This window comes from Pezoporus flaviventris, unplaced genomic scaffold (genome assembly GCF_033815535.1).
Source record: "Pezoporus flaviventris isolate CSIRO_AGI_PZ_B2104156 unplaced genomic scaffold, CSIRO_AGI_Pfla_v1 ptg000035l, whole genome shotgun sequence".
Taxonomy (NCBI): Eukaryota; Metazoa; Chordata; class Aves; order Psittaciformes; family Psittacidae; genus Pezoporus; species Pezoporus flaviventris.
The window spans coordinates 6,958,766-6,984,538 of NW_026892583.1; the positions used below are offsets into that span (position 1 = coordinate 6,958,766).

Below are 25,773 nucleotides of genomic sequence, written 5' to 3' on the forward strand. Positions count from 1 at the left end.
TGGGACTTCCTTGTCAGGGTTTTTAATTATTATTCATGATTATTCATTAATATTATTAAGGTGCATGATTATTGGCTGTTAACTGTACAGAACTTGGCAGCTCTGCAGTAGCAGTGTTCCTTGGAGATCTCTTGGTTATTTTTAATTACTTCTTAGGAGAAGCTTTTAATAACAACATATATTAGCAGCTACTAAGTATTTACCATTACAATCATTTTTATATAGAGTCATCAAATAGTTGGAAGGGACCTTCAAAGTTCATCTAGTCCACCCCCCTTGCACTGAGCAGTTACATCCTCAACTAGATCAGATAGCTCACATCTAGCCTGGTTTTGAATGTCTCCAGGGATGGTGACATCTGCCACCCTTCTGGGCAGCCTGTGCCAGTATTTTACCACCTTCATTCTAAACGATTTTTAACTCTCATCCATCCTGAATCTCACCTGTTCTAGTTTAAAACCATTACCCCATGTCTTGTCACATGAGGCCCTCTAAAAAAGTCTCTCTCTGTATTTCTTATAGGCACCTTTTAAGTACTGAAAGGGTGCAATAATTGGGTTGGTTATGAATTTGTGAGAGGGGATCTTGTTCTGAGTAGGAACATCTCCTTCAAAGTATTACAGTAGGTGTTTCTCATGGGGAAAAAAATGCATCTATGAAGTACAGAAAAAATGCTTGATGCTAAAGAATAACTTCTCAGCAAAAGAAATCTTGCATGTGTTTATCTCAGTTATGTGACTTATTTTTTTAATTTACTATAGAGATTTTGATTTTTGCATTTCTGTACCGCATTTCTGTACCACATTTCTGCTGATGATTGTATTGAATGAGTCAATACATTTAGGCCCTGTGGCAGTATTGTTACAGTTTTTAAATATCAGACTGAAATCAGAATTCTGACATACAATATTGAGAAATATGTGACATGCCTGTGTAAAACTTTGAAATTACTGTGGCAGTCTAAAATATTTGCATATATTAGCTTAAAATTTTCTGTTACATATTAAAGCATTTATGCTTTAGTCATGTTTCAGAACTGTTCCTTTAGATGTGCAAAGCAATTTGGTAGACATATATAGTCGTGGGCTACCTACTTATATTAATACAGTTTTGATCTTTGAAAAGGGGATTCTAGTATTATAACACCAAAATATGTGACTTAAACATAGTTTATCAGTGCTCTAATATTCTTATTTTAATAAGCTGCTTTTTTACTTCTGTAAAAATTTAGATTATTGCTCTTTAACTAAAGGCCTGGTCAGCCCTTGCCTTCTCCTGCATTAAGGATTGATGCACTTGAGAGTTCAGTGCCTTTTGTGTCTTACAAGGCTATACATTCAATCTCATGGTTTTAACTTGTGTGCATTCTGGGATCTCCTAAGCCAGAAGGATCAGTTTTTTTCTTAACTATTTTTTGAGACTATAACTACAGTTCTGAAATGCTAAGTTGTTCGTAAGGGTTCTTTTAAATCCAAGTACATTTCTCTTACTGCAGGACAAAGTAGTGATAGTGAAGACCTTTCTGTCGTAGACAGTTCAAGTAAATGTACTCCTGTAAAACACATAAATGTATCCAAACCACAGAAGATTTCCCGATCACCTGCAAGAGTCATTTCGCCTCACATCAAAGATGGAGAGAAGGATAAACACAGAGAAAAACACCACCACCAGAATGCTTCATCTAGAGTATACAAATGGAGTTTTCAGCTCAGTAAGAATTCTTTAACTTGATTAGAGAGAATTTGTACGAAAATTTGTTCTGAAATTAGTGTGGGGCTCCAAATTAGGTACAGGACTTTTATGGCCTGGTTATGGAAGTATGTTAAATTTTAAGCTGCGTTTTGTAGATCCTTAAGATTCATCATAGAATCCTAGAATAGTTTGGGTTGGAAGGGCCCTTAAAGACCATCTAGATCCAACCCCCCCACCAAAGGCAGGGACACCTTTCACTAGACCCGGTTGTTTAAAGCCCCGTCCAACCTGGCTTTGAACACTGCCAGGATGGGGCAGCCACAGCTTCCCTGGGCAATCTGTTCCATTATCTCACCACTGTCACGGTAAAGAACTTCTTCCTTCTATCTTTCTCCCCCTCTCTCAGTTTAAAGCCATTCCCCCTTGTCCTATCACTACTTGCTCACAAAAAAGTCCCTTTCCTGGTTTCTTGTCAGCCCCTTTAAGCACTGGCAGGCTGCTATAAGGTCTGCTATCAGGATTGTATTAGTTTGTGTAAAATCACCTTGATGAAGCTGTTTTTTCTTCCCACTTTTAAGATGAACTAGACAATATGAGCAGCACTGAAAGGATCTCCTTCTTACAAGAAAAACTACAGGAAATACGAAAATACTACATGTCCTTGAAGTCAGAAGTAGCAACCATAGACAGGAGAAGAAAACGATTAAAAAAGAAGGACAGAGAAGGTAACTTTTAGATTTGCTTTGTGATTCCCATGAGGAGTTAATTCTCTTGAAAATATAACTCAAAGCAACTTGAGTTTAATTGGGAATATCTTTTGGGGAAAAAAAAGTCATCATCCGTTTGCATATATGTTTAGAAAATATTTATGGCTCTTCAGAACTTGACCCTAAGAAACATTCCCTGATTATTTTATAACAGTGTATTAGAAACTTGGATTTCTTAGTGCAAGCTAGGTCTTCAATCCGTGTAATGACTCATCCGATTTATCTTTTCAGTTGACTGGTGATGCAGTAAGGGTATGGTTACTCATCCAATTTATGTGAATATAGCAATGAAAGCACTTGACAAAAAATCTGTATTGGTTTCCTGTGATCATGCTACTACTTTGAGATCTCTTAAACAACCTGCTAGACAAAGAAACCTTCATTCTGATCTGTACTTTGATAACCTGATGCTGATCTGTTCTGTATATTCAGTGTCACATACAGGAGCATCCATGTCATCTGCTTCATCAGACACTGGAATGAGTCCATCATCATCTTCTCCTCCACAGAATGTGCTTGCTGTAGAATGCAGGTGATGCATGTTTCTCTGCCTTGCCAGCATCATGCTGCCATGGACGTAAATCCTGAAATACAACCACAGAAAGCACTCAACTGCTTTGACATTGCCAAGTATATTCTGTACACACTTCCACTGCTGGGACTGTACCTGTTCTTCCCTCCTACCCTCTTCTTTTGTTTAATTTACTGTTCAGAGAAATTAAGCTCATTGGTAATTGAAGGTTTGTAGGCACAATGTGACATGCTTGTCATTGTGTTTGGTTTTGTTTTGTTTTTATTAATGCAGAGAAAGGGCACTTATCAAATTTTAAAAGTTGTATCCAATGAAGCATTCAGGTGTTCTAGGGAGCTCTTAGAAAAGCAAGTGCACCAAGCAGACATCAAAGTATTATCAAAAAGAATTGAGTAACTGCTGCACTTTTGCCAAGCTGTACGTTAACTCTTGGTGAGTAGTTCCTTTTTGTGGAAGCACTTGCTATACAGAACTGCCAAAGTACGTGTTCAGTAATGTGCCCAGTTTTAAAGGTGTAAATGGGACAAAATAAATTGTGAAAGGAAGTGTAGTTGACTGAAAACTACAGCTGTAATAAGTCTTCCACTTTTTATAGGATTTTTGAGCACACAATTATGCAAATATTTTAATGTTTATTAATGTTTACAGTGGAATTGTGAATAGGTTTTCAGTGGACTATCTTATCCCTTGACAAAAATATTTTGTCTTTTTTCTATGTAATTTCAGAGTTTTTATTTTGTTACAAAAAGACAAAAAATGAAATATATAACAACAGTGAAGTTATTTAACAAGATTTCTAAAGCTGAAATTTTTGTGTAAAATAAGGTATCTTGCAACTTGTTAAATATATTTATTCAGACATTGGATGTTGTATTTTTATGTATTTTTTAAAATATTAATAAAATTGGAAAAAAAAATCTAGGTTACTTCACTCTTTCGATAAAACATATGTATCAGTTACAGCTTTTAAGGATGTTTTATCCAGTAGCCATGCCTGTATTTCAAATGGGTCTGTCGATGTAGCCTCCACAACATAGATCTGTCTGCAGGCATCTGGGTAATACTATGACTTTATTTGGAAACTTTGGCAGTCCTAGTACTTAGGTTGTTTTGAGGAACAAAATTTATTGGGTTGCCCTTAAGATACTTTGTCGCAAGTTCTTATGTTTGCTGTACTGCCGAACAGATTTGCATCTCCCAAAGTTGAGATGCAACAATAAAGTAAAGCAACTGTGTATGCTTTGTCTGTGGATTGTCCCACGGACAGAAAGTTTGTAAATAACTCTTCCAAACCCGTGTATTTAAAAGTTTGCATATACATTATGTATAAAAGTGATTTTTTTATCAATTTTTTAATTCATGTTTGTACATTGAAAGGGGTTTTTAACCCCTTTTTCTGTGTTAAATATGCTGTAGAGTAATAACATAGATGCTCTAGACTGTATATCGGGATATTCTGGTTCACATGGCAGAAGGTCAGAACGAAACACTAGTGATGGCGTAGCATTACTAAAATTGATGTTTCTTGAAATCTCATTTTACAACATTTGTCAACTTGTGATTCCAATTTCTTCCATTTTCGCAGAAAATTAAAGAAAAAGTACTCTTGTAAATGCACTTTTTCTGTCTTTTCTTAAGCAAAGCAGAACTATTTCAATGTAAGATAAATATGGAGCTCTCTAGACAGCGTTAATAAAGGCCATGTTTTAAACATAGGCTTTATATTCTATTTTTATTTAAGTGATTGTTCTTGTAAATGTCTGGACTTACCTAAATAGGAAAATTAATCTCCACAAACTGTTGTAAAGACTTTTTTTTCAGAGGTAACTTTTAATGTTAATTTTATAATAGCTATGAATAAAAAGCAGTGCACAGTTGAAAGGAAATAACATGGGTCACGTTTTCTCAGATTATCTTCCACATTTATCAGTTGCAGAAGTCAATTTTAAATTCAGTGAAATAACAGGATTAATTATATCTAGCCTCTGTCTGCAAACTGAGTGAGATCTTAGAGGCACATCCACTTGCTCAGCATGCACAGGTGGTGGATGCACTCTTGACCATCAGTACTTCGGCACTGATGTGTATGCTGACTGCTTCTCTGTGCCCTTCAGGAATGTTTGAACTACTGCATGGAAGGCTGATGGTATGGTTCCATCAAACATGGAAACCATTCTAGCAGACAGTTACTCCTGGACATAGAGAACTCTCTTCCTCACTTCTCTTTCCACCTGCTTACTCACAGACAGAGGGACAGACAGACACCCACACGCCCTACACCCCACCCCAGTAACATTTAACATTACTATTCTGGCAGAACACTAAACATGCAAGGAAAGGTGGACTTTCTGCCAAGCCACTGGCAAAGCCTCTAACATGTTACTGATTTCCTAGTTTTATCTTTCTGGCAAGAAGTGTATGAGTTAGCCAGATTATTCAGCAGATGTTTAAAGTAGTTTCTTATGACATGTAAAAGTACCATAGAGAAAGGAAGATTAACTATTCTGTATGGAAAGTGAAACTGACAGGAAACCCTAATCAGGTCTTGTAACTTTACTGTAATCCCCTTATTTCTGCTTTGCTGACATAAATTCCGAAGTGTCTTCCAGTCCCTTGAATGGAAGTTAATGCTGTTGAGGACACAGTAATTATGATTATACTGAATTGGGATTCTTTTTTGTAATAAGAGATTAGGTATCATGCTTGCAAGAGCAAGCAAAAATAAAACACCCTCTTGGCAGTCTTCATGCTGTTATCCTGCCTTCTATCTTTTACAGTTTTTCTCAAAATTATATTTCAAGTTTAGAAGGAAGAAAAAATACAAGGTTATGGGATCAAATGCTGTTGAAACTTAAAAAGAAGAGGGCTGCAAGAGAATTCTGGCTCCCCCTGCCTCCTGCAATGGAGACAAAGATCAGATTTCTGGCAGCTCTATTACTTTTTAATTAGCATATACCTGAAAATTGGAAAAAGCTTGAAACATTGGCATGCAAGGACATAAGGTAAGAAAAAGTTAATTTCCCTACTTGTTTTAGTTTTTCCTTTCCATAAAGCGTACCAGCTACATGTATACTACTGAGTTTCTTCTCTCTAATATGTAACACCCAGTTGAATCTCTGCTTGTTTCTGACTGCTCTGTCAGATGAGAAATCTCTTACAACAGTTTGAACAGATCTGGCAGGAGAATGTCAGAACAGTAACAACAAGCCATTATTTCAACAGACGTTAAACAGATTTACAGTAGTAATTACCAGTGAAAGCATAACAAGGGAAAATAAGTGTGTTTCTTCATGAAGCATAATGTATCTGACCTTCACAGGGATTGGCAGAGGCCTTTAGTTTGAAGGACAGTAGTAAAAAAGGGGATTAAATCACTTCTTCACTCTTTGTTAAGTTCTGCCTGAATCCAATGTTTTTTTAAAAAGTGCAGTATTAGAATAAACTAGGCAGAAATTTTTGACATGGATGCATATTCTCATTTTAAGGGTAGGGAGCCACATAGTAATGGCTACCAAAATTACCCAGGATGGCTTTGATGGGGAGCTGGAAAAAGAATCTGAATCTAAGGACTGTCAATTCCCAGGTCTCAGTCAGACTATTCACTCGAGAGGCTTCTCTCTCTGGTTTACTGACCAGATGGAATGCCACATTTTAAAAAAAATGAATGTTCTTATAAAAGGTTCCTCTTTACCCCATTAAAAATATTCTTGGACAGCTGAGGCAGCCAAATGGGATTTCTGGATAGCATTTACTGGAATTCTTTAACAACAGTAGTGCTTAGACTTAGTGCTGTTTTCTTAAGAGCATGTTTGGTTTGATTGCTTGAAATAAATCTGACAGATGAGCCGGAAGACCGATTTATAAGCCAAAACAAAAGAAGATGAATCAGTTAACAAAAGTATCTCCAGCTGTTTACCTCACCATGCCCTTGCATTTTGTGCATTAAAATCTTGGCTATTTTCACTTGTCTGTACTTGGGGTTTTATTATTTGCTACAGTGTGCAGGATAGACTACCTCTGGGGATGTAAGGCACATAATAAAGCGGGGAACCAGTGGAGATGTTGCCAGAGACTGACTCACTGTAATTCCAGGGCTTAGGAAAAAGATATTTTGTAATTAACTCACACTTTCTATCAAGCTATTGCCTGCAAATTTTGAGAAGAATCTGTTATTCTACCAAATTATCTTCCACCAAATAGAATGATGATTTTTTTTAGAGATTTCTGGGAGAGTTTAGAAGTATTCACCTGTGTTTTTTACTTGTTTCAGAAATTTGTGAGTTCCCCAGATTACATGAGCAGTTTTTAGTCTCATGCACTGCTTTGGAGTAATATATATAAATTCAGTTTCTCATGTTGCAGTGTTACTGGTCTGAATATGTGCTTGTTTCAATGCAGTTGCATGGTGGGTTTTGTGATTAGTTGCAACCCAAATACTCACTGCATTGCCATTTTAAGAAAACTGAAAAGATAAGACAATCTTAACTGTGAAAACAGCTGTTTCTCAGCCTTTCTAAGAATAGGCCTTTCCTGGGTTCCTCTTTGTTTTGAATTACCTCAGCACTATTTATGTTACTATTCCTGCTTCCCATTTTCAGAGAAATCCTTTCTGTTTCAGAGCAGGGCTGTGCTGGTTGGTTCTGCTTCAGGTCTGCAACTACCTGCTATTTATATTAGTAACCTTATGCTGTTGCTAATGCTACACCAATAGTTTTCGAAAGTGAAAAAGCATCTCTTTACGACATTTAATTCACTAGTACAGCTCACTTGTGATGAATAGAACCACAGAAGTATTGCAAGGCTCACCTCCTCTGTGTTTCATTGCTTAACAGCAAAGAAAATCAGCACTAGAGCTCCATTACAGCTGTGAAAACCTGCAGGTTGTTTATCAGTAGTGTTTGCTTAACTCTCACTCTGAGCCTTGTTGGTGAGGGGCAAGGTTATGTACTGCTGGCAAAGCCTTTCCCTGCAGAATAACTGAAGAACATTTTCCATTCCAGACCTGTCAGTGTCTTCAGCTATTTCTAAACTACTCCTCCACTAATCCTTCATCTGGGTACAGTCTGACCTAATTTGCCATGATCCTGCCAGCTATGTGTTTCGTAAGCAGAGGTAAGATGTGGAATTTGTATGAAAGACTTCGTTTTCTTGCACAAGGGTGGACTGGATTGTAAACAAGCCACTTGTTTACATGTATGTGCAGCTTCAAGCTCTGTCTCTTAATGCTCATTTATTTCCTGAAAACTACTTCTCTTAGGAATGGGTATGGTTTAAAGTAATTTAAAAAGGAAAAGAAGGAAAACCCCCAACCCCTTAATTTCTCCTGCTTACTCTCTGCTTCCCACCCTGTGTGGTGATCCTGTGCCATCCCAGCAGCTTCTCAATGGTGTCTCGCTTTTTGCAGTCCAGTCCTCGATTGCCTGCGCTGCCCTGGGTCTCTTGGCACTGTCGGTTTTGACATGTTTCCCTCTCTCGATTTCTGTTTAAGGCCCTGTCACGCCGGTGGCTCCAGCTCTGCCGCCTTCCCACAGGTAAGCGGCCCCCCACCGGCCATGGCCGCGACCCGGTCACCTTTCTCACCTGCCGCCAGCCGCAACCTTTCGCTTCCCTCTGAGACATCTTCCTGCATACCCCGAAGGCAATAGAACCCTGTAAGGACCCTGTGGGGTTTGTTTTGTTTCTTTCCTCCGCACACACTGGCTGCAGGACGCTCTGCTTAAGCCTGAGGGGTGTTACCAGAGGGCTCGCCGCCGCCGCCGTGGGCCCTGCTCAGGCCGCGTTTCAAGGCGCGGCAGTTCAAAGGAGGCAGCGGCTACACGGCCCTGACGGGGGAGGGGGAGAACCCTCCGCCATCGCGCTGCGCCCAGCCCGAGCCAGCGCGCTCCCGTCTGAGGAGAAGGGGTGGCCGGCGGGCGGGCTCTCCGCGAAGGGCTGGGCGGGCGGTAGGCCCCGGGGGAGAAGGTGCAGGACCGCCGTCCCCAGGAGACCCGTGTCTCCCGTGGCCGAGAGGCACTTTGGCCCCAAGATCTAAGCAGCCCCCACAGTACAGACACGCAGCAGGGGCGGCCAACAACCCCCTTCCTACCGATGAGGTGATTAGAGCATGTCTTGCTGCACAGGACGAGCCCTGGTCCATTCAAGTAGTCTGTAAGTGTAACCTTTCTTTATGTTTTTTTTTAAGTGATTTAGAGTCTTTCAGTTGCATCTGTTTGTGTACCTGAGAAGTCCTGGGAGAAGAGACGTCATCATTCTACAGTCCTGAATTGCTAAAGCTTGACTGTTGAACAATCCCTGTTGTGTTTACAGGAAGAGCACCAAAACGCTGAAGCACCAAGTTAAGGTAAAACATAATTAAAAATAACAAAACAAAACCCAAACAACATAGTAATCTAGTATTTAGAAGAGTTGTAACTTTGAGTTCATTTAATGTTGTCATCTTAAAACTCAAGGTGCAAGCAGGATGCATATTTAGGTGTCGCAAGCTCTCAGTGTTTTTGCGGGTTTTAGAGTTTGGGCCAGAGTCATAGAAGAAATTTTGGAGCTGAGCTTAATGGACTTCCCAAGATTAGAACAGGATCCCACAAATGCTGTGTGCTGATTTCCTAGCCTGGCTAAGAAAAACAGCTGTTGCTTAGACTCTGGTTTTCAAGAGTTAGGTATTTAGGAGAGCAGAGGAAAGCTGGGTTGCACTGACATCATAACCATAATTTATCTCCAGGCATTAGGTGTGTAACCCACACCTCACTTACAGAAGATTGTAGTCAAATACATTCCTTGTCTTCCAACAGAGAGCTCAGTAGTTGAAGCTCAACAGCAGGTTACAGAAATTAGGACTTTGCTTCTGGTCCTTGAGAGAATTCAAGGAACCTCTATTACAATTTTCCAGATGTTTGATTCTATTATTCTACCAGTACCACTGATGTACAGGGCATTCTGGAGCAAGCCTCTCATTTGACCCTTGTCGTTGAAATAGTTTTATTTTGTGTGGGCTGATTAGCAATTGCATATTTTCCTAGCCTTCTCATTCAGACATTTCAGAAGGAAGGGTCTGTGTTTCTGTCTCTGCTGCAATGAACATCACCTCCACATGAACATTTGCTCACTAGCTCACCTTCCATCAAGCTAGGTTTTGGAGGCTGTGCTCCTATTGCCTTCTCTGCCCTCCCACCTCCACTCCGTCTTATTTTTTTTCACAGCTTTCTCAGAATTCCTTCCTCAGCAGCACTCCAGTTTTCATCCTTTGCTGCTCTTTCAATCAGAATTGGTTCCATTCCTGCCCCTAATCTAACATGTCCCATCAAGGTGATTCACCTACTCTCCTCGCTCCTCATAAATACCGTATCCAGAGACTAAGCTGTATCCTCATTTTTATTCTGATTTTGGCTGTGTATTTCATTATGCCTTGGAAACTTGAAGCTGTTCAAAGACAGGGATGGAGAACACTCCAGATTAAGCTATGTCATGGAGGTCAGAATACTCTTCCAGGGCAGAAAACATAGCCTGGCCTGCCTTTGTAGACACTTCCAGCCTTCATATGACTGTCCCAGCCTTCACATGACTGTCCCAGCCTTCACAGATGTCCATCCAGGTGCTGTAGAAATACTAATTCTTGCATTTGCAGTTAAATATTTGTGAGAATTGGGTGCTGGGAGATCTTGCTCCAAGGAGCAATGACCAGCTGCAACGCTGTGAGAATACACACTGACAAAGCACTTGAGAGGCACTGAAACACTGTGTCATGAACTATTCTCAACTCACAAATTCTCTTAAAATCTTATGTGGTGCAGTTTTCTAAATAACGTGATCTGAGCCTGCCATCAGGATGTGCTGACTCATCAAGGAAGCAAAGGGAAGTCAAACTTCAGCAAAGCAATTTAACCTTTAAGAAACCATTAAGAAAGTTTTCACTGCTGCTTTCTGCTTTAGTTACGTGGATGTGCTCTGTTTCCAAGCTAAGAGTATCTTTCTTCAAACAGTAATGTGGACTGAAAGGTAGGGAAAGATAACAGTATTTTGGGAGTGAATTAGACTAGGACAAAATTGGTTATCCTAAAAAGCATGTATCTCTGTGCAGCAATATTGCAACTTGTTTTCCACTCTAATTACAGACACATCTGTAAGCAAACTACAGTCGCTATAAGAAAATTGCTTCTGTGGAAGTCAAGAATTTTTGTCTGGCCAGCTTCTTATCAAGGTAGCAGCTGTCAACTCAATGGTTATGCTTCCAGTGATACTTTTAATAGAATAGAATCAACTAGGTTGGAAAAGACATTTAAGATTATCAGGTCCAAACATTACCCCAGGACTGCCAGCTCCACCCCTAAACCATGTCACTGAGGGCCTCATCTACACGGTTTTTGAACACTTCCAGGGATGGTGATTCAACCACTGCCTTAGACAGCCTATTCCAATGCCTGAGCACCCTCTCCATAAAGAAATTTTTCCTAATAGCCAATCTAAACCTCCACTGGCACAGTTTGAGGCTGTTACCTCATCCTGTCACTTGTTACTTGGGAAAAGAGATCAGCTACCTCCTGGCTCCATTTTTCAGGTCGTTGAAGAGAGGGGTTTTCTGAGCAACTGTTCTCTTTGCACTCTGAAGTACAACAGAAAATAATTCCAATCATATATTATTTTCCAATGTTTAGCAAAAAGACTGCTTTAAAGAAAGCCTTAAATCTTTACTATGGATATATTATTTGTAATCGACCATAACAGTGGTGGCCATAACGATGTTAGCAAGCAATCTAGACATTATTAGCCTGTTATTCTTTTGAGACCACAACATCAGAGACTTGCTGCCTTATTTGGGCTCTTTTTTAGCCTTTACTATTTTAGAGTAAGCTCTTAGCCATCTCCGAGGTATCAAGGCATGGGCTACATAGGAAAAAGCTGCAATATGGCTAGTAGAAAACATATGTAAATGAGACTGCAGGAACATACTTGTTTCTTCCACCTTTGAAAAAAGACACATGAACAGATTTCTGTGGAGAGCTGTGGCAGCTTTAAACAGCAGCAAACAGAACAGCATCCAGTGCAAGCAGCAGGTGTACTGTGCTGTTGTCAGGCCTAGTAATCCACAGCCTGGAGAGCTGAGAGCTGTAGTAGTAAAGACAAAAACCCTCCAATCTAAAAAAATAAACAACTGAAAACAGGCAGAAAATCATTATTTCAAAGTGCTGCTGGAAATAAAAAACTACAGGGAAGGTAATGACAAAAAAGCATATGGGCAGTGTGGTAATCCTGATGTTCAGTTCCTTTTGTTGCTGCATTTGATTAGTTGTAAGTAAAATGTGCCTGTTAGCTATCATCTACTGTACTGACAGCGTGACTGCAGGATTTCAGCTGTCAGAATCCTTTCAACCAAAATCACATCAGAACAGGTGGTTTCCACAGACTTCTCTCTGTACTCACCCAACAGCAAAAGAAACATTGCTTTGTGCATACCTTATACTTCCTCTTGGCACTCTCACAATTAAAGGAGAAATTGGAATTGCACTCCAAGCTTAGTTGCTTGGAGTGCATCATGCTTGCCTCAGACAAGAGAGCTGAATTTGAAGGACCCCAGGGGAAACAAGGAGCTGCCTTGGGCACAAGCACTGCTAATGATGCACTCACATCCCTTGTAAATGACATGGTGAAGCATGAGGCAAACATAACCTCAGGATAAGGTGGCAGAGCATCTCTGCCTACCTGAACCCCTTGGTTACAGCAGCCATCTGTTTATAACCACCCTTGCCTTGATACTCTCATCATCACCATTCTAGGAGAGTCAGAACGATCACAAAGCTCTGTGAGGATGGCTCAACAGAAATTCTTCCCGAATTAAGAGAAATTACACATTCACAAATCCCCAGCTGCTAAAACAAAGTAACTGATTCTGTTACCTAAGAGCAACTTAAACCAGCAATGAACAAACAGAACTCTGTAGTAGCTGAGGAATGAGACCACAGCCAACAAAACACTGCTTAAGCAGTGTCCTGAAAGCATATCTCTGGAAAGAACATACATACAAATGTATAGTTCCCATTCATTTTAATTAAATAAAAAAAAAGTGTATTTCCCATATTCCATTTATTTATCTGAATCAGTCCTAGCAGAAAGGAAGCATAACCCTCCCACCACCCTTGAAAGTTAAACATACCAGTCTGCAGGCCCTGGAGCAGTTTCTATCAGTAGTATTCCATTGTAGAGCGAAAAGAACCTCAGAAACAGACTCCATTGCCAGTCCACCATGACTAATTTCTTGTTTAACCTTCCATAGTTTCTACTGTCTGAACAGCACCTAGAACTGTGAGTTGCTGGACACACATCCTGACAGTAGAAAATCCAAAATGTGTTCTTGCCCAACAAACACTGACACTGCTTGTAAAGTCTGAACAGAGCACTCTTATCTAACGAGGTGCGCTAAGCAGTCCTGCTTTAGCTGCCAGAGCTTCATTCTGCTGGATGTGGTACTCCTGGAATCTCATGGAGATCCTTTGTGTCATTTTTAAGTACTTCTGTAGGCAGTGGTCTGAGCAAGTCATCTAGAGGAAGAGGGAAACAGAAGGCTTCAAACAGTAATTAAAACACTTCCTCTAACAGCACCCAAGATATGATCATATACAGGGATAAACAATGTGATGACTACATCTCATATTCCGTGTTAAGCTTCAAGGTGAGGGCCTAGTTGTGCACAGTGGAAAATGGGAAGTTTAGTTTTTAAAGGATGTCTGGAATATCTTTTAATATAAATATCCTTTAATATAAATTCTCATGTGACAGTCTTCATGGAAAGCATGAAGATCTAGGAGATACTACCATTTCTTCCTTGGACTCCTCTTGAGAAAGTATGTAAAGCATTTTATTTTGCAATAAATAATAAATCTATTAAATTAGTGTCTCTTTAAAGTTTTGCTTACAAGCACACATCTTTGACAGTCAGATGTTGTCTACTGTATGCTAGCTCAGTTTAACCTTTTCTATCAGTCTTCTTGCACCTCCTTGGTTAACCTGCACAAAAGCAACCAGAGTACCCTCAAGTTCTCAGTCAGCTGGACAGGGAAATAAATACCTCGGCCTATTCCACCCATGGTAGCATATTTTAAATTTAGAGGTTTGGGGTAGGGGGTTAAGTGTAAAGAAAGATTTATGAGATGGTTTCTGAGCAACCGTTTTACCAATTGGATATTGTGCATTGTGGTTCTAAGCGTTTACTGTCACTGTAAAAGTTAGCAAATTTAGATAGAAAGACACCAAATTTGCCTGATTACTAGAAAATCTGAAACTGCTTTGATTCTGCTTAGCATGGAGGGATGTGAAAAGCAGAGGGGCTAAAAATGAACAAGAAAAAACATTGCAGCTTTGCATACCACCTGTCCTTCTCTCTCCTTGACCTGGCATCAGCTATGGCAAAACCTGTTGAGCAGGAGCCAAGTTCCACTAGGAATCAAATTCTGGAACTACCCCAAGCCACTGCTCCCAGAGAGTGTGGTATTTGTGATATGGTGCCTGGGGAAGTCTAGACTTGCAGTGCAGTCTTGCTGTAGGGAAAAAGGTCAGAAGCTGTTGTTTCAAATGGAGACTCTCAAAGGAGATTCATGGAGGTATTAAGATTAATTATATAATAAGAAACTACAACTTGGAAGAGAAACATAGGAATTTCCATGCAAGATCAGTCCAGTGGTGCATCTAGACCACTGTGTTTCCAGCAGGGGCCAGAGCCAGATGCTCTGCAAGAAACCCCCTAATGGATAATCACGGGCAAAACTTACTACCCATCAGAGAGATTCTTCCTAGCCTTCAATGGCTCCTGTGCTACTGATGGCCCTTTGCAGACCACAGAAAGAAAGGAGAAAAAAAAAAAAAGGAATCTAAAAGTATTTTGGGGGTCTAAAGCTTTAATTCCCCTCCAATGAGTGTTCATTTGTTTTGGATTTCAGGTCTTCAATGAAAGACTATATGAACTACTACTTTTAAAGAAATTCTAGTAACACTTGGGTAGCAGAGAAAGTGCAGTCCCCTAACAGAAATCAAATACCATCCAGAAAGGTAAAGAGTTGTGCTGCCAACACCTCTGCCAGTTCTGTTAGCTGACACTCCTTGTATTGTTCAAGCAATTCAAAATGACTTGTTAAAAGATAGTACAAACCCTATCTAAAATAATTCTGACCTCCTACAGGTAATAAAAATTCTTTTAAAGCAGATGCAGAGAAGATCAGGGAAACAAGGAATCCATCTTGGGAAGGAAGGTAAGAGAGCTTTGCTTAGAGCAGCAGAACAAAAGCTGAAAGGAGACATAATTTTTACCTATGCTGAGGAGTTAAAGTCCAAGGAGGCAGAAAATGCTCAAAAACAATGGTTAGTTTAAAACTTCGGGTTGTTTATTTCTGCCAGCAGAGTCATGCAAAGTTTATTAGACTTTTAACCAACAAAATTATGAGCTTCTGAAACAGCCTCTCAACAGGTGAGGAGAGGTGAGGCAAAACCCATGCAACTAATGTAATTGAGAGCTTAATCTTTTTTGCAGATGTCTGTGATGTGATGGAGCTTCCTGCAATGCAGAATTGGATTTCACAGCCAGAGCTCTGGAGACCTGCATTTCTGTGGCTCACTACAAAGCAGGGAACATAGACAGGTAAACAAGTATTTCAGTAGGATTCTACCTTCAAAGAATGGGATGCAGGCTGCAGGTAGGCAACTTCCATGTCCATAAAGATACCATCCATCAGAAGTTGAGGCACAAGAACCTCCACTGACAGCTCAGAGAATGAAATACACAGAATTGCAATAAGCAGCCAATATTCAAGTGAGATCAGGAAGACTCCCTTTGTGTACATACTGAAAAGACAACGACAAAACCTCAAGAGGTCCTACCCCATAATTTGTAGCTGATGATCTTAATACGTGAAAAGCACTTTACTTCGGTTGCTTGGTTGATTTCTCTGCAAACAGACTATTAGGGTGCAAAGAAGTATCTGGCATCACCTTGGACATATCTGGAGAAGCAAAAACTACAGACAAGCTGTTTCTTCCACTAAGTTGCTTGCTACATTCCAGACACCTGTACTCCACTAAAGACTGCTACCTACCTTTTTAACTAGTTGAAAGATCAAAACTTCCTAAATTGCTTCTGAAACTCGAATGCTATACAGCAATTCTACCAAAGGGTCACTAAAAGCATATACCTACCTCTTCTGGTTTAACTTCTCTGCTAGTGAAATCTTTTATGCAATCCAGGAAGCAGTTTTCTGTAATTTTATTGTATGTTCCAAGAAACTCCTTGAACTATAAATAAAAATTGGACAATGAGTATTAAGAAAAATTTCTACATTAACTTTTTTTATGCACAGCTGCATGGGCCATTTTGTGACAGTAACATTTCAAGAATGAGTCAGTAGAAAAATTTACTATTAGTCAGAATATGTCAGCACCAAATACTGCTAGTATTTCAAATCAGATACTATACTGTGTTTATCAATGGCCCAAATGTTTAAATTTTGGTTGCTACAAAAAAAATTTTTGTCCTTCTCGATGCCCTACACCTTTTATTCTATGTGACAAAGTTACAGAAGATCTTCAAAGGCACCACTCATGAATACAGCATCTTACCTGCTTGATCTGATCAGCTTCCGAGATTTGTCCAGCCATATTCTGCTGCTTGCAATTCAGTCACCTGTTCTGAAGATAAAAGTCAAGTTTCACGCAAAAATCATATATATGAACTGCAGCATTATACAACAGAATCAATTTTATGTCCTTGAATTGTGTTTAAATGCAGCTTTGCTAGAGAACTTTCAAGCCATCCAGTTGAAAGAAAGTTATCTATTTTAAATGCACTCAGTTAAAAATGTCCGGGCATGAAACCTTCACAGATACACCTGTTAACTACTGTACTTTTGACACTTTTTAAGCCTTTCAAACAGTTATAGAATTTTTTTTTAATCACTTTAAATGCTATAAATGCTTTCAAACTCACACAGTAGAACTAGGGTGGGAGTGGGAAGGAGAAGCAAGCAATAATATTTTCTAGCCTTACAGTTTCAGTGATTTTCCATGCCATCTGTAAAAACAGTAAGGAAGAAAGGCAAGTATTGGAATTGTAGCCACTCCGAATAAATGCAGCATAGGACACCTTGCAGAGATGCAGATGCCTGGTTTCTATGTAGCTACATTCTCACCAAACACTTAAACTAGACCAAATGTTCTGCTCATTGAACATAGTGAATTAAATGTAAAAACCCACAGAAGAATGAGAATGGCCTTAAAGGAAGTGAAATACACAGAAAAAAAGGGAAGAATGAACAACCATGGATCCAAGAATTTAAGCTATTATCCTCATGGAAGACTCACATTCCTAATCCAACACAGTAAATGAGGCTTGAAAGCATCCCTGCTGGTTTCCTAGTAGGATACTGAAAGGTAGTCTTCCTTTTCCCTTAATTTACACATTATCCAAGACCTATCCCAGATGATAATGCAAAGTAATATTACATGTTAACAAGAACAAGATCCTTCAGTTTAATTCATGTCAACTTGTGGAAGGAAAATTAGCACTGAAGTGCAATCTCTTTGTGAAGAAAGTTGATTCAGCCCTTTAGCGAGGGCTATTTACAGTTAATCCTGTATTACGTTTTGCCAAATTTTGAGCAAGACATTAATGTTTTAGAAATCTTAAACTATTCCAGTTTCTTGGCAGGGGTAAGGGATAGGGTAAGCAAGCCTTCTAAACAAGAACAAAGAGACAATAATAATTTGTACAATGGAAAGAAAACTAAGCAACTAAAAATAGCACTGTGGAGCTGTCACAAGTGTGCACTCTCCCAACACTCCCTTCCAGCAGCAAAGGGATTATAACATCAGCCTTTTAGCATTATGCTTTGCCACTGCACAGTAAGCTAGTTCAGGGACTGGAGGCAAAGAGCACATGATACTGAATTTAAGATGCATACCCCCACAACCAAGAATTCATCATGGGCAGATAAGTTTCAAAGGTTAATCTTAAGGAGAGCCTGTGGTTGCTCAGAAGGGGCTACTCAGGTTAATGTAATAATCAATTTGTTTTAGGAGAATTGGACATGACTTTGATTTGGGACAACCTGTGAAAATGGATGGTGACCCCACTTGAGATTTCTCAGCCTATTAGAAGGAAAATCAGTGACAAGTCTATAGAGTCAGATTAAGTAGATTATTAAACAGAGAGTTAGAAAACACAGAGAACAGGAAAGACTTTTGTCCTCTCCCAAGCACAGTTAAAGGCTTCAACTGTCAGTGCTGTTTTCTCACGCTCGGTATTGCTTCGTTATGCTTGTTTGCAACAAACCTCATCTTTTATTCTTCTCCAACTAGTTTGCCAAGCTTAAAAATTAGATTTACTGAACTGCAGTTCCACAAAGTTTTTACAGTTACACTTCGGAGATAGCTCTGATTTAAATCAGCACAATGACACTCTGATTTTAAGTGTCTGAAACTCTTGTACCTCTGCAGGTATTTTAAACTTTCCGCACAGCTGGCAGTGAAATTGTATGGCTCTACTGCACCTCTTCAGTAGCCATAAATTATAGATAGTTGCCTTAAACATGTAAAAATGCGCTACCAAAACATTCCCAGAATATCTGGTTTATTCTTAAAGTCTACTAAATATATCATTTCAAGTTTTCCTGTTTGTCCCCTTTCTCTCCAGTCTGTGGAACAAGAAAAAGTAGGCGACAAAAGAATCCATTACAGGGCTCTGCACCTCAGCTAATGCACCACAGAACTTGCAGAGCTGCTCAAACAACTCCAGCATGCTTCAGGCCTACAGAGTCTGGATTACTTTCCTCTGAGCTAAACATGGTTTGAGAATTTAGCACTGCACTTTTAAATATGTCACACTGAAGAAAGCAGTTATCTCTAAATAAACTTCTGTAACAAGGGCCACATGATCTGGATGTGCTGGTTCACTGGGAAAGTACCAACAGCCAGGAAGTCTCCCTTCCTTAAGGCCCTGGAGCTCTTCCATGAAACTATGAGAAAAAAATACCTATGAAATAAGCAGGCTGCAAAACTAATCACATAAAATTCAGGGCAAAAAGGTTTCCTCCTCTTTTCACATGCTACTTTCAGCGCTTGGAGACACATGGTGAGATGAGAAAGGGACTGGTCAGAAGGGGGCCTATAGGGATGCTGGAGGGACTCTTCATGAGAGACTGTAGGGATAGGACAAGGGGTAATGGGTTAAAACTTAAACAGGCGAAGTTTAGATTGGATATAAGAAGGAAATTCTTTCCTGTTAGGGTGGTGAGGCACTGGAATAGGTTGCCCAGGGAGGTTGTGAATGCTCTGTCCCTGGCAGTGTTCAAGACCAGGCTGGACGAGGCCTTGGGTGATATGATTTAGCGTAAGGTGTCCCTGCCCATGGCAGGGGGGTTGGAACTAGATTATCTTAAGGTTCTTTCCAACCCTAACTATTCTATGATTCTACGATTCTATGACTGGGTAACAGACTGATCTGGTGCACAGATTATTATCATTCACAATCTCATGGCTGTGGGCTAGACCCTGCTCTGAAGACAACAGAAATCAATAGCAGAAGACTTCCCAAGGCTGAAGTTACCATAGTCTGAAATCAGACACCTGAGAACCCCTCTGAACAGGCTGAACACACCCAAGGGTGACTGTCCTGGGAGAAAACACGTTTTTCCCTAAGTGATTGCCTATTTAAGTTAGATTAAGCCTGACTGATACTTTTGACACAGTAACATCAACCCCTAACTTGAAGTGGCAGGAAAGAAAACAACTTCACCGTGATTTTGTATACTTGTTTCCGTTTTTTTAACTACATCTTTCAGCTCTTACTTTCAAGGGCACCTTGAGCTTCTCTGCCCAGGGAGACCCCAACTACGCCAAGCCCCGACCAACAGCGCCGGTACGAGCGGAGGGACAGACACCGGCACTGGGACAGCTCCAGAAACGGAAGGCGGTTTCCTTCTCCCACAGGAGCTCTTCCATCCCTCATCCCCGTCGACCCCAGCCCAGCCCAGCCTGCCATACCTCACTGCTATACCTCACCGCTTGAGGGCCCCGCCAGGGCCCTCCCGCTCGCAGCGGACCGTCAGTAGCTGCTGCGCCCGCACTCACCAGAGCACATGGAGCCCCCGCGCAGGAAGGGGAATCAGCGAGCACACACTTACCGGCAAGCTTACGCTCCCGCCGGAAGCGCAATGCTCTTATATGTCCCCCGCGCTGCGCTACTGGAAGAGAGCAGCTCTCGGGAGTGGGTTCCCTTCCGGACACTACTGGGGAGAGGACTCCGCGCACGCGTGAGGGGCTGCGGCGGGGCGCCGTTGCCATGGCAGCGGTTGCTTCCGGCACGGGCGGCAGGCGGGACTCTGGGTCCGCCAGGGCGCCGGGCGGTGCATTCGTGTCCGGGGCGCGGCGGGAAACACTTTCCCGCAGCCTTCAGGCCGTTTTCCTTGCGCGGGAGCAGGCAGTGGGGCGGCTGCTGCCTTGGCGCCCGGCCCGCAGGCATGGCCTCTTTGTCACGATCCTGCTTTGGACTTCCCTCCGGAGCTGCGTGACGAGATCCTCATGGACACGGGAAGCAGCTCCAGCCTCAGCCCGGACTCCTTGGGCAGCCTCACGGCGGACGACGTGCTCATTCACTCCACAGGTGTCCAGAGGGAGAAGGCCGCTGAGGCTGCGACAGCAGCTGGTGGCCGCGTGAGGAAAGTGACTGTCGCTGTCAGGAAGCGGTGTGAAGTGGTTGCTCCGTGCCAGGACACCGGTGCTGCTTTGTCTGACCGCGGACCGCCCTGCGCTCCCACCTCAGTGTCAGCGTGCAGGGCACCGCGCGGGGTAGTAACCCCAGGACCCCCAGCAGGTGCGTGATTTACGGCGAGTTCGCAGCTTCGGGCCCAGCTAAATTAGCTGTGTAGTGTTTTCAGTCAGGCAGTAGCTTCGTAACTAAGGAATGTTTTTCTTCTGAAAACACTAGTACGCTTTGAAAAGTCGTGTTTATCTGTTTGTTTTGCCAAGCTGTGTTTTGCACGTGAAAAGCGAGTTGTGCAGGGTGAGGTGGTCAGTCATCGCTCTGCTAACAGAACTCCAGTCCTGGCTCCAGATTCCTCGTCTTTAATTATTAGGTAACTCTCACCTTTATTGTAGAATCATCATAGAGTGGTTTGTGCTGGAAGGGACGTTAGAGATTATCTAGTTCCATTATCGAATGCCATGGGCAGGGACACCTTCCACTAGACCAGGTTGCTCAAAGCACCATCCACCCTGGCCTTGAACATTGCCAGCGATGGTGCAGCCACAGCTTCTCTGAGCAACCTGTTTCAACGTGCTACCACCCAAACAGTGCAGAGCTTCTTCCTTATGTCTGTTAATTTCACAAATATACTGGGCAGGAAGGTTTTAGGCAGCATCAGAGGATGAAACTGTATGTGTTCAAGGATCAAAGTTGAGTTAAAGAAAGTTAAGAAGATTGATGCCTTTCTTGTATGTCACAGTTTTTAATGCAGTTTGTAGCTCACTGTTTTAGGACCATTTGTATCTCTTCAATTTTATGCCCAAAGTGTAGTCAGCAAGCAGATTTGTGCCAAACAGAATATTGCTCCTGCTAACAAACAGTCCCAATATTTGGGCCTTCTTAATGTTTTTATGGAATTGTGTGAATTATTTTGTGGTTTTATACTGGAAGAAATCAAGTGTCTTTTAGATGCTTTTCCTCTGTCTCTCCTTCTTTAAAGATGACTTTTTCTGGAGAGTTTGAGCCAGTAGATGTTCAAGATTGATCTGTACAAGCTTGCCTTTTTAAAGAAGTGTTTATTGAACACTTGAAAGGTAATAAATATTAAATGTTGGAAGTAGGCATTCTGGGAAAGTTATTCAGCTCGTCTTTTTCAGTCTGCAGTTTTTGCAGATTTTATGAAACAATACAAGTTTCAGAGCTGGTCAGTTAAACAACTATTCAGAAGTTTCCCTGTTACCTACCGTTTTCTTGTTAAAGCCATTTTTCTTTGTAATTTTGGAAAACAAACAAGCCAGCTCTACTCCTCCTATACCCCGCCAGCTTGACACAAACAACATACACAGTTCAACTGCCTGTACCAGTGAAGCTCACACAGATGAGTAAGCAAATAGGAAAAAAAACAAATTGCATCCTTTTCTGCAACTGTTTTAGCAAACTATTTTAGTAGTATTAAGTAAATAATTTTAAGTCTGTTCTTTATAGTATGAGGCAGTAGTAATTACCATGTACTCTTCAAATTCATGACTGACACAATCCATGCTACTTACCTTGATACAGGCAGAGGAAATGTTTAGGTTTGGGTTAGTCAAGGTGTATTGAAAATGAGTAACAAAACATTATGATCACAGTAGAAACTGCTTTTATTTTAGGAGTCTCAAGTACTAAAGGGTATCCAGAACGTCTGCTTTCAGTGGGAAATTCTACGGAGCCCATGTTTTTATCACAAATGGTGAGAAATGGTCAATGTTGCTTCTTGCAGGCCTGAACTAAGAGAATGTTTTTCTCAAAAAGTTGCAACTTCTGTAAAAGCATCTCAAATCTTTGGCTTAACTTCTGCACCGGAACTGTGCAGCTGCTTTTTCTTTCAGTTGCTGCTAGTGTGATATTAATGCCGAAGTGTTGAGAAGGGCTTTGTGTATAGCTACCTGTTGCATAATTAATACCAAGGCTTCTTTTAAATTTTAGTGTAATCGATTGCACATGGCACAATATTTGTTAAAAACCTAAAACTGCAGATTTGTTTTCTTCTTCATATCATAGATAATGAAATGGTCATTAGTTTATTGGAACTCTTTAATACTTAAAAAGCTTATTTCCTTTTGATTTGTTTGTTCTTTCTTACATAGAGTGGAAACTTGTCCATAGGGCATCCGTATGTCAATAAGCATACATGAAGATAAAGTTAACCCATGCTGTGAAAGGACTGCAGTAGTGTTTTTGCATGGCTCAAAGTAGAGCTAGTGAGCTGAACAAGTCTCAAAAGTATGGTGGAGTACACCACCAAATAAGTAACAGATTTTTGCCTTCCTAACTTTCCTTTATAGCTGCTTTTGTAGACTTTGATTATCCATGGACTCCACTTCAAGAAAATTCAGCTCCGCCCCTTCAGTTCCACAGCCAGTGTTGGGTGCTTAATTCTTTGTGTATGAGTGTTCCTGAATTGTTTGAGATTAGCAGCTTGTATAAATTTACACATATGTAATTTCACTACTACTTCTTTGGCCATAAATGAGGAGCATGCGCTTACTCAGCACTTGGAATATATGCTTTTAATTTTAATTGTGTTTCTAGGGGTTTTGTTCCTAAAATGTAATGTGAATTCTTGACTACAAAATCCAGATTATTCTGTGGTAGAAATCATAACATGTCTTGTTCCAAGATCTTGCTTTAAGAGTATTGCGATGCTTACATTTCTGTAGTCTGCAGTTCCATTCACTTCTAACATTGTGGCCACTGATCCAGAAGCTTTGATATATGCTTTTCTGTTCTTCTTTTTCTGAAGGATTATCCTAGAGATGCTGCAGTACAAGGCGATCCTTCACTGTTACTGGAAGATAGCAGAAGACTGAAAGGTGAGACTTATCAATGTACTGTTATGGCCCTGTTTTTATAATAAAACTGATTAAGATATAATTGAACTTTCATTTTATTTTGGGTATTTTTGTTCAGTATAGAAACTTTTGAGTCAAGATATTCAAGTGTTTCTTTGCAGATTTTACTTCAGTCTTGCTGGCATTACACTAGTTTATGTAGCTCTTTCGATTAACTGAGAGGGACTTCTACCAGTGGACCACAGTGTTGAGATTCCTTTTGATAACTGAAACATTCATGTCTCCGAATAGAGAATTTTGGGGTGTGGAGGGGAAACATCTTGTTTGGATGCTTTTTACTATTGTGATTATCCTACAAATGCAACAGAAAGTATCTTTTTAATCCTTAAGAATCTAAGAAAACACTTTGTCACTGCTTTTTCCTTTAACTTCTGAGTCTGCCAGTCAGTTTCACATGCCAGACACATGCCAGTAAGTTTCAATCAGATTTTGGGAAGTGAAGACCTTTTAAAGAAAATACACTTCTGCAGGTTTCTTTGATATCTGTAACTTTGTAGAGAAAAGAAACACAAATCACTACCTCTGTTTAAGACAAAAAATCAATAGTTTCATCTTTTACTCATACAGAGGCAACAATTAGCTGGCTTGTCAGCATGTGTGTACTATCTGTGTATAATCAGCAGCAGGGGAACACTGAACCTTCCACATCTTGGTTTGTTACCTCTGCTCAGCAAACAGTGGATGAAGGAGAGCCTGCAATCCTTTTAGCATAATTTAAAGGTATTAAGGAAACTTGTAATTTGTGGTGACTGCAAGAGGCTTGTGTCAACAGTTAGAATTTGCAGGGTTTTATTGAATGGGTTGTCTGAACTCCAGTTACCATTTATGTGGCATTTTCCCACAGATGTTACAAAGATACGGTACTGTCCTTTTCACAGCATCAATACGATATAAAATTAGTTAAGCCTGCTTTTACTGTCATCATGATTTAAGTCTGCTACATAGTGAAGGGAAGCAGTTTGTTATTACAGTAAATAATATGCTTTGTGAAGGCAACAGACTGCAGCAAAATTGCGCATGTTGAAATAATGCTTTGTGTCAACCTCTGCAATAGACATTTTGTGTCAGTTAACTTGACAAAATATGTTTTGTGCCTTTCCCTACAGGTGATGTTGTTATTTCTCAATATGCTACTGGCCAGAAAGAGGCTTTGAGAGCAGTTTTAAAGCAAAAGTAAGTATGTTGGTGTTCTTATCATCTCAGCTGTTCTGTTTCTGTAGAGATGTTGTATTTCCTCAGTCTCTGCCAAAATGCATGGCTGGTAAGTAAAAAGCATATTCTTTATGGTTCTCTGTTAGTATTCTTTTTCTGTCTGTGAAGGTGTTTTCAGGTTTTTTTATCATTCAGAGCTTACTGGAGTATATTGGTTATTATGCATATTGTTGGTAATGCCTTTAGACTATTTGAATTAATGATTTCATGATACAAGAGTCAAGCAAGATCAGCTCTGATAGAGAACCCAGTTTTCGTCAAACCCATGTAATATTTTAAAGACAGATAAGGACACATACTGTTTAGCCATAGGCTGGAAATCTTGAAGATCTGAGATCTGGTTGACTTTGCTACTAGTGAGTGCATTGAGCTTTGCCATCCCCATCACAGGGATGTGCCTTTTATATTAAAATCTGTAACATAATCCTGATCAATTCCTTGTGTCATGCTAAAAAATGAGAATAAAATTGTTTCTTAGATGTTGAGAGCATCAAGGAGAAATGCTTATGTAAGTATTGATATTAATGATATATGCGGGAAATCATTTGCTTGGAGAAGATCTGGAGAAAACAATGCTATTTACAGGCACTTGTTTATTTTTATAGAACCAAAAATACTCCTGTGCTTAAGGAGGTGAAGGTACAGCTCTTAGGAAATGCCTCCACAGGAAAAAAGGAAAGTGTTGGTCATGACACCACATCAGCACATAGGGAAGCTGATTCTGCAGCAACCATTGCAGCAGCAACTGCTGCTGCAATTGCTACTACAGCTCCACTTCTTAAAGTAAGTAGCTTGTGGTAATACTAGTTTTTTGTTGGCTTAAAAAAGTAGATGTTCTGAGCCAGGCTGAAATTGTTGGTAGTGGAGCCAGAGGGACTGAATGTGTCTGCTTACTGTTCTCTGTGTTAGTAGTCTCAGGCTTATTGACCAGTATAACTGAGAGAACTGATTTGGATTTGGCTC

General features: G+C 40.4%; 3 protein-coding genes across 15 annotated transcripts in view; 2 read left to right on the plus strand and 1 right to left on the minus strand.

Annotated features, from left to right (window-relative positions):
• The window catches only part of ARID4A (AT-rich interaction domain 4A), a 49,933-nt gene extending 45,227 nt beyond the window's left edge, over positions 1 to 4,706 (plus strand). For all 4 annotated transcript variants that reach the window (XM_061462415.1, XM_061462417.1, XM_061462416.1 and 1 more), the window contains exons 22-24: positions 1,496 to 1,711; positions 2,271 to 2,417; positions 2,892 to 4,706. In XM_061462415.1, coding sequence (XP_061318399.1) covers positions 1,496 to 1,711; positions 2,271 to 2,417; positions 2,892 to 2,995 — 467 coding nt within the window. In that variant the 3' untranslated portion in view covers positions 2,996 to 4,706. The remainder of the gene's footprint in view (positions 1 to 1,495; positions 1,712 to 2,270; positions 2,418 to 2,891) is intronic.
• On the minus strand, positions 2,909 to 20,262 carry TIMM9 (translocase of inner mitochondrial membrane 9). 3 transcript variants are annotated; one of them, XM_061462421.1, is made up of 4 exons: positions 16,952 to 18,651; positions 16,585 to 16,653; positions 16,165 to 16,260; positions 2,909 to 3,043 (listed from the first exon to the last, which is right to left on the minus strand). In XM_061462421.1, the coding sequence occupies exons 2-4, from the start codon at positions 16,621 to 16,623 to the stop codon at positions 2,951 to 2,953; spliced, it is 228 nt and encodes a 75-aa protein (XP_061318405.1). In that variant the 5' UTR covers positions 16,624 to 16,653; positions 16,952 to 18,651; the 3' UTR covers positions 2,909 to 2,950. The 3 variants fall into 3 exon arrangements, with proteins under 3 accessions (XP_061318405.1, XP_061318404.1, XP_061318403.1); XM_061462420.1 differs by lacking the exons at positions 2,909 to 3,043; positions 16,952 to 18,651 and adding exons at positions 13,010 to 13,520; positions 20,145 to 20,262; XM_061462419.1 differs by lacking the exon at positions 2,909 to 3,043 and adding an exon at positions 13,010 to 13,520 and having other exon boundaries at positions 16,952 to 18,625.
• A 133-nt stretch (positions 20,263 to 20,395) lies between these two features.
• Positions 20,396 to 25,773, plus strand: part of KIAA0586 (KIAA0586 ortholog) — a 74,489-nt gene continuing 69,111 nt past the window's right edge. For all 8 annotated transcript variants that reach the window (XM_061462426.1, XM_061462425.1, XM_061462422.1 and 5 more), the window contains exons 1-5: positions 20,396 to 20,833; positions 22,357 to 22,436; positions 23,490 to 23,559; positions 24,705 to 24,771; positions 25,416 to 25,593. In XM_061462426.1, the coding sequence (XP_061318410.1) occupies positions 20,542 to 20,833; positions 22,357 to 22,436; positions 23,490 to 23,559; positions 24,705 to 24,771; positions 25,416 to 25,593 (687 nt within the window). In that variant the 5' untranslated portion in view covers positions 20,396 to 20,541. The remainder of the gene's footprint in view (positions 20,834 to 22,356; positions 22,437 to 23,489; positions 23,560 to 24,704; positions 24,772 to 25,415; positions 25,594 to 25,773) is intronic.

What these genes read in the sequence shown, in the direction of transcription:
- TIMM9 (XM_061462420.1), bottom strand. Translation starts at nt 16,623, where the DNA reads ATGGCTGGACAAATCTCGGAAGCTGATCAGATCAAGCAG. An exon ending in AAGCTGATCAGATCAAGCAG is followed by an intron (nt 16,261 to 16,584) that starts GTAAGATGCTGT and finishes TTTTATTTATAG; the next exon opens with TTCAAGGAGTTTCTTGGAAC. An exon ending in GAGAAGTTAAACCAGAAGAG is followed by an intron (nt 13,521 to 16,164) that starts GTAGGTATATGC and finishes CTCTTCCTCTAG; the next exon opens with ATGACTTGCTCAGACCACTG.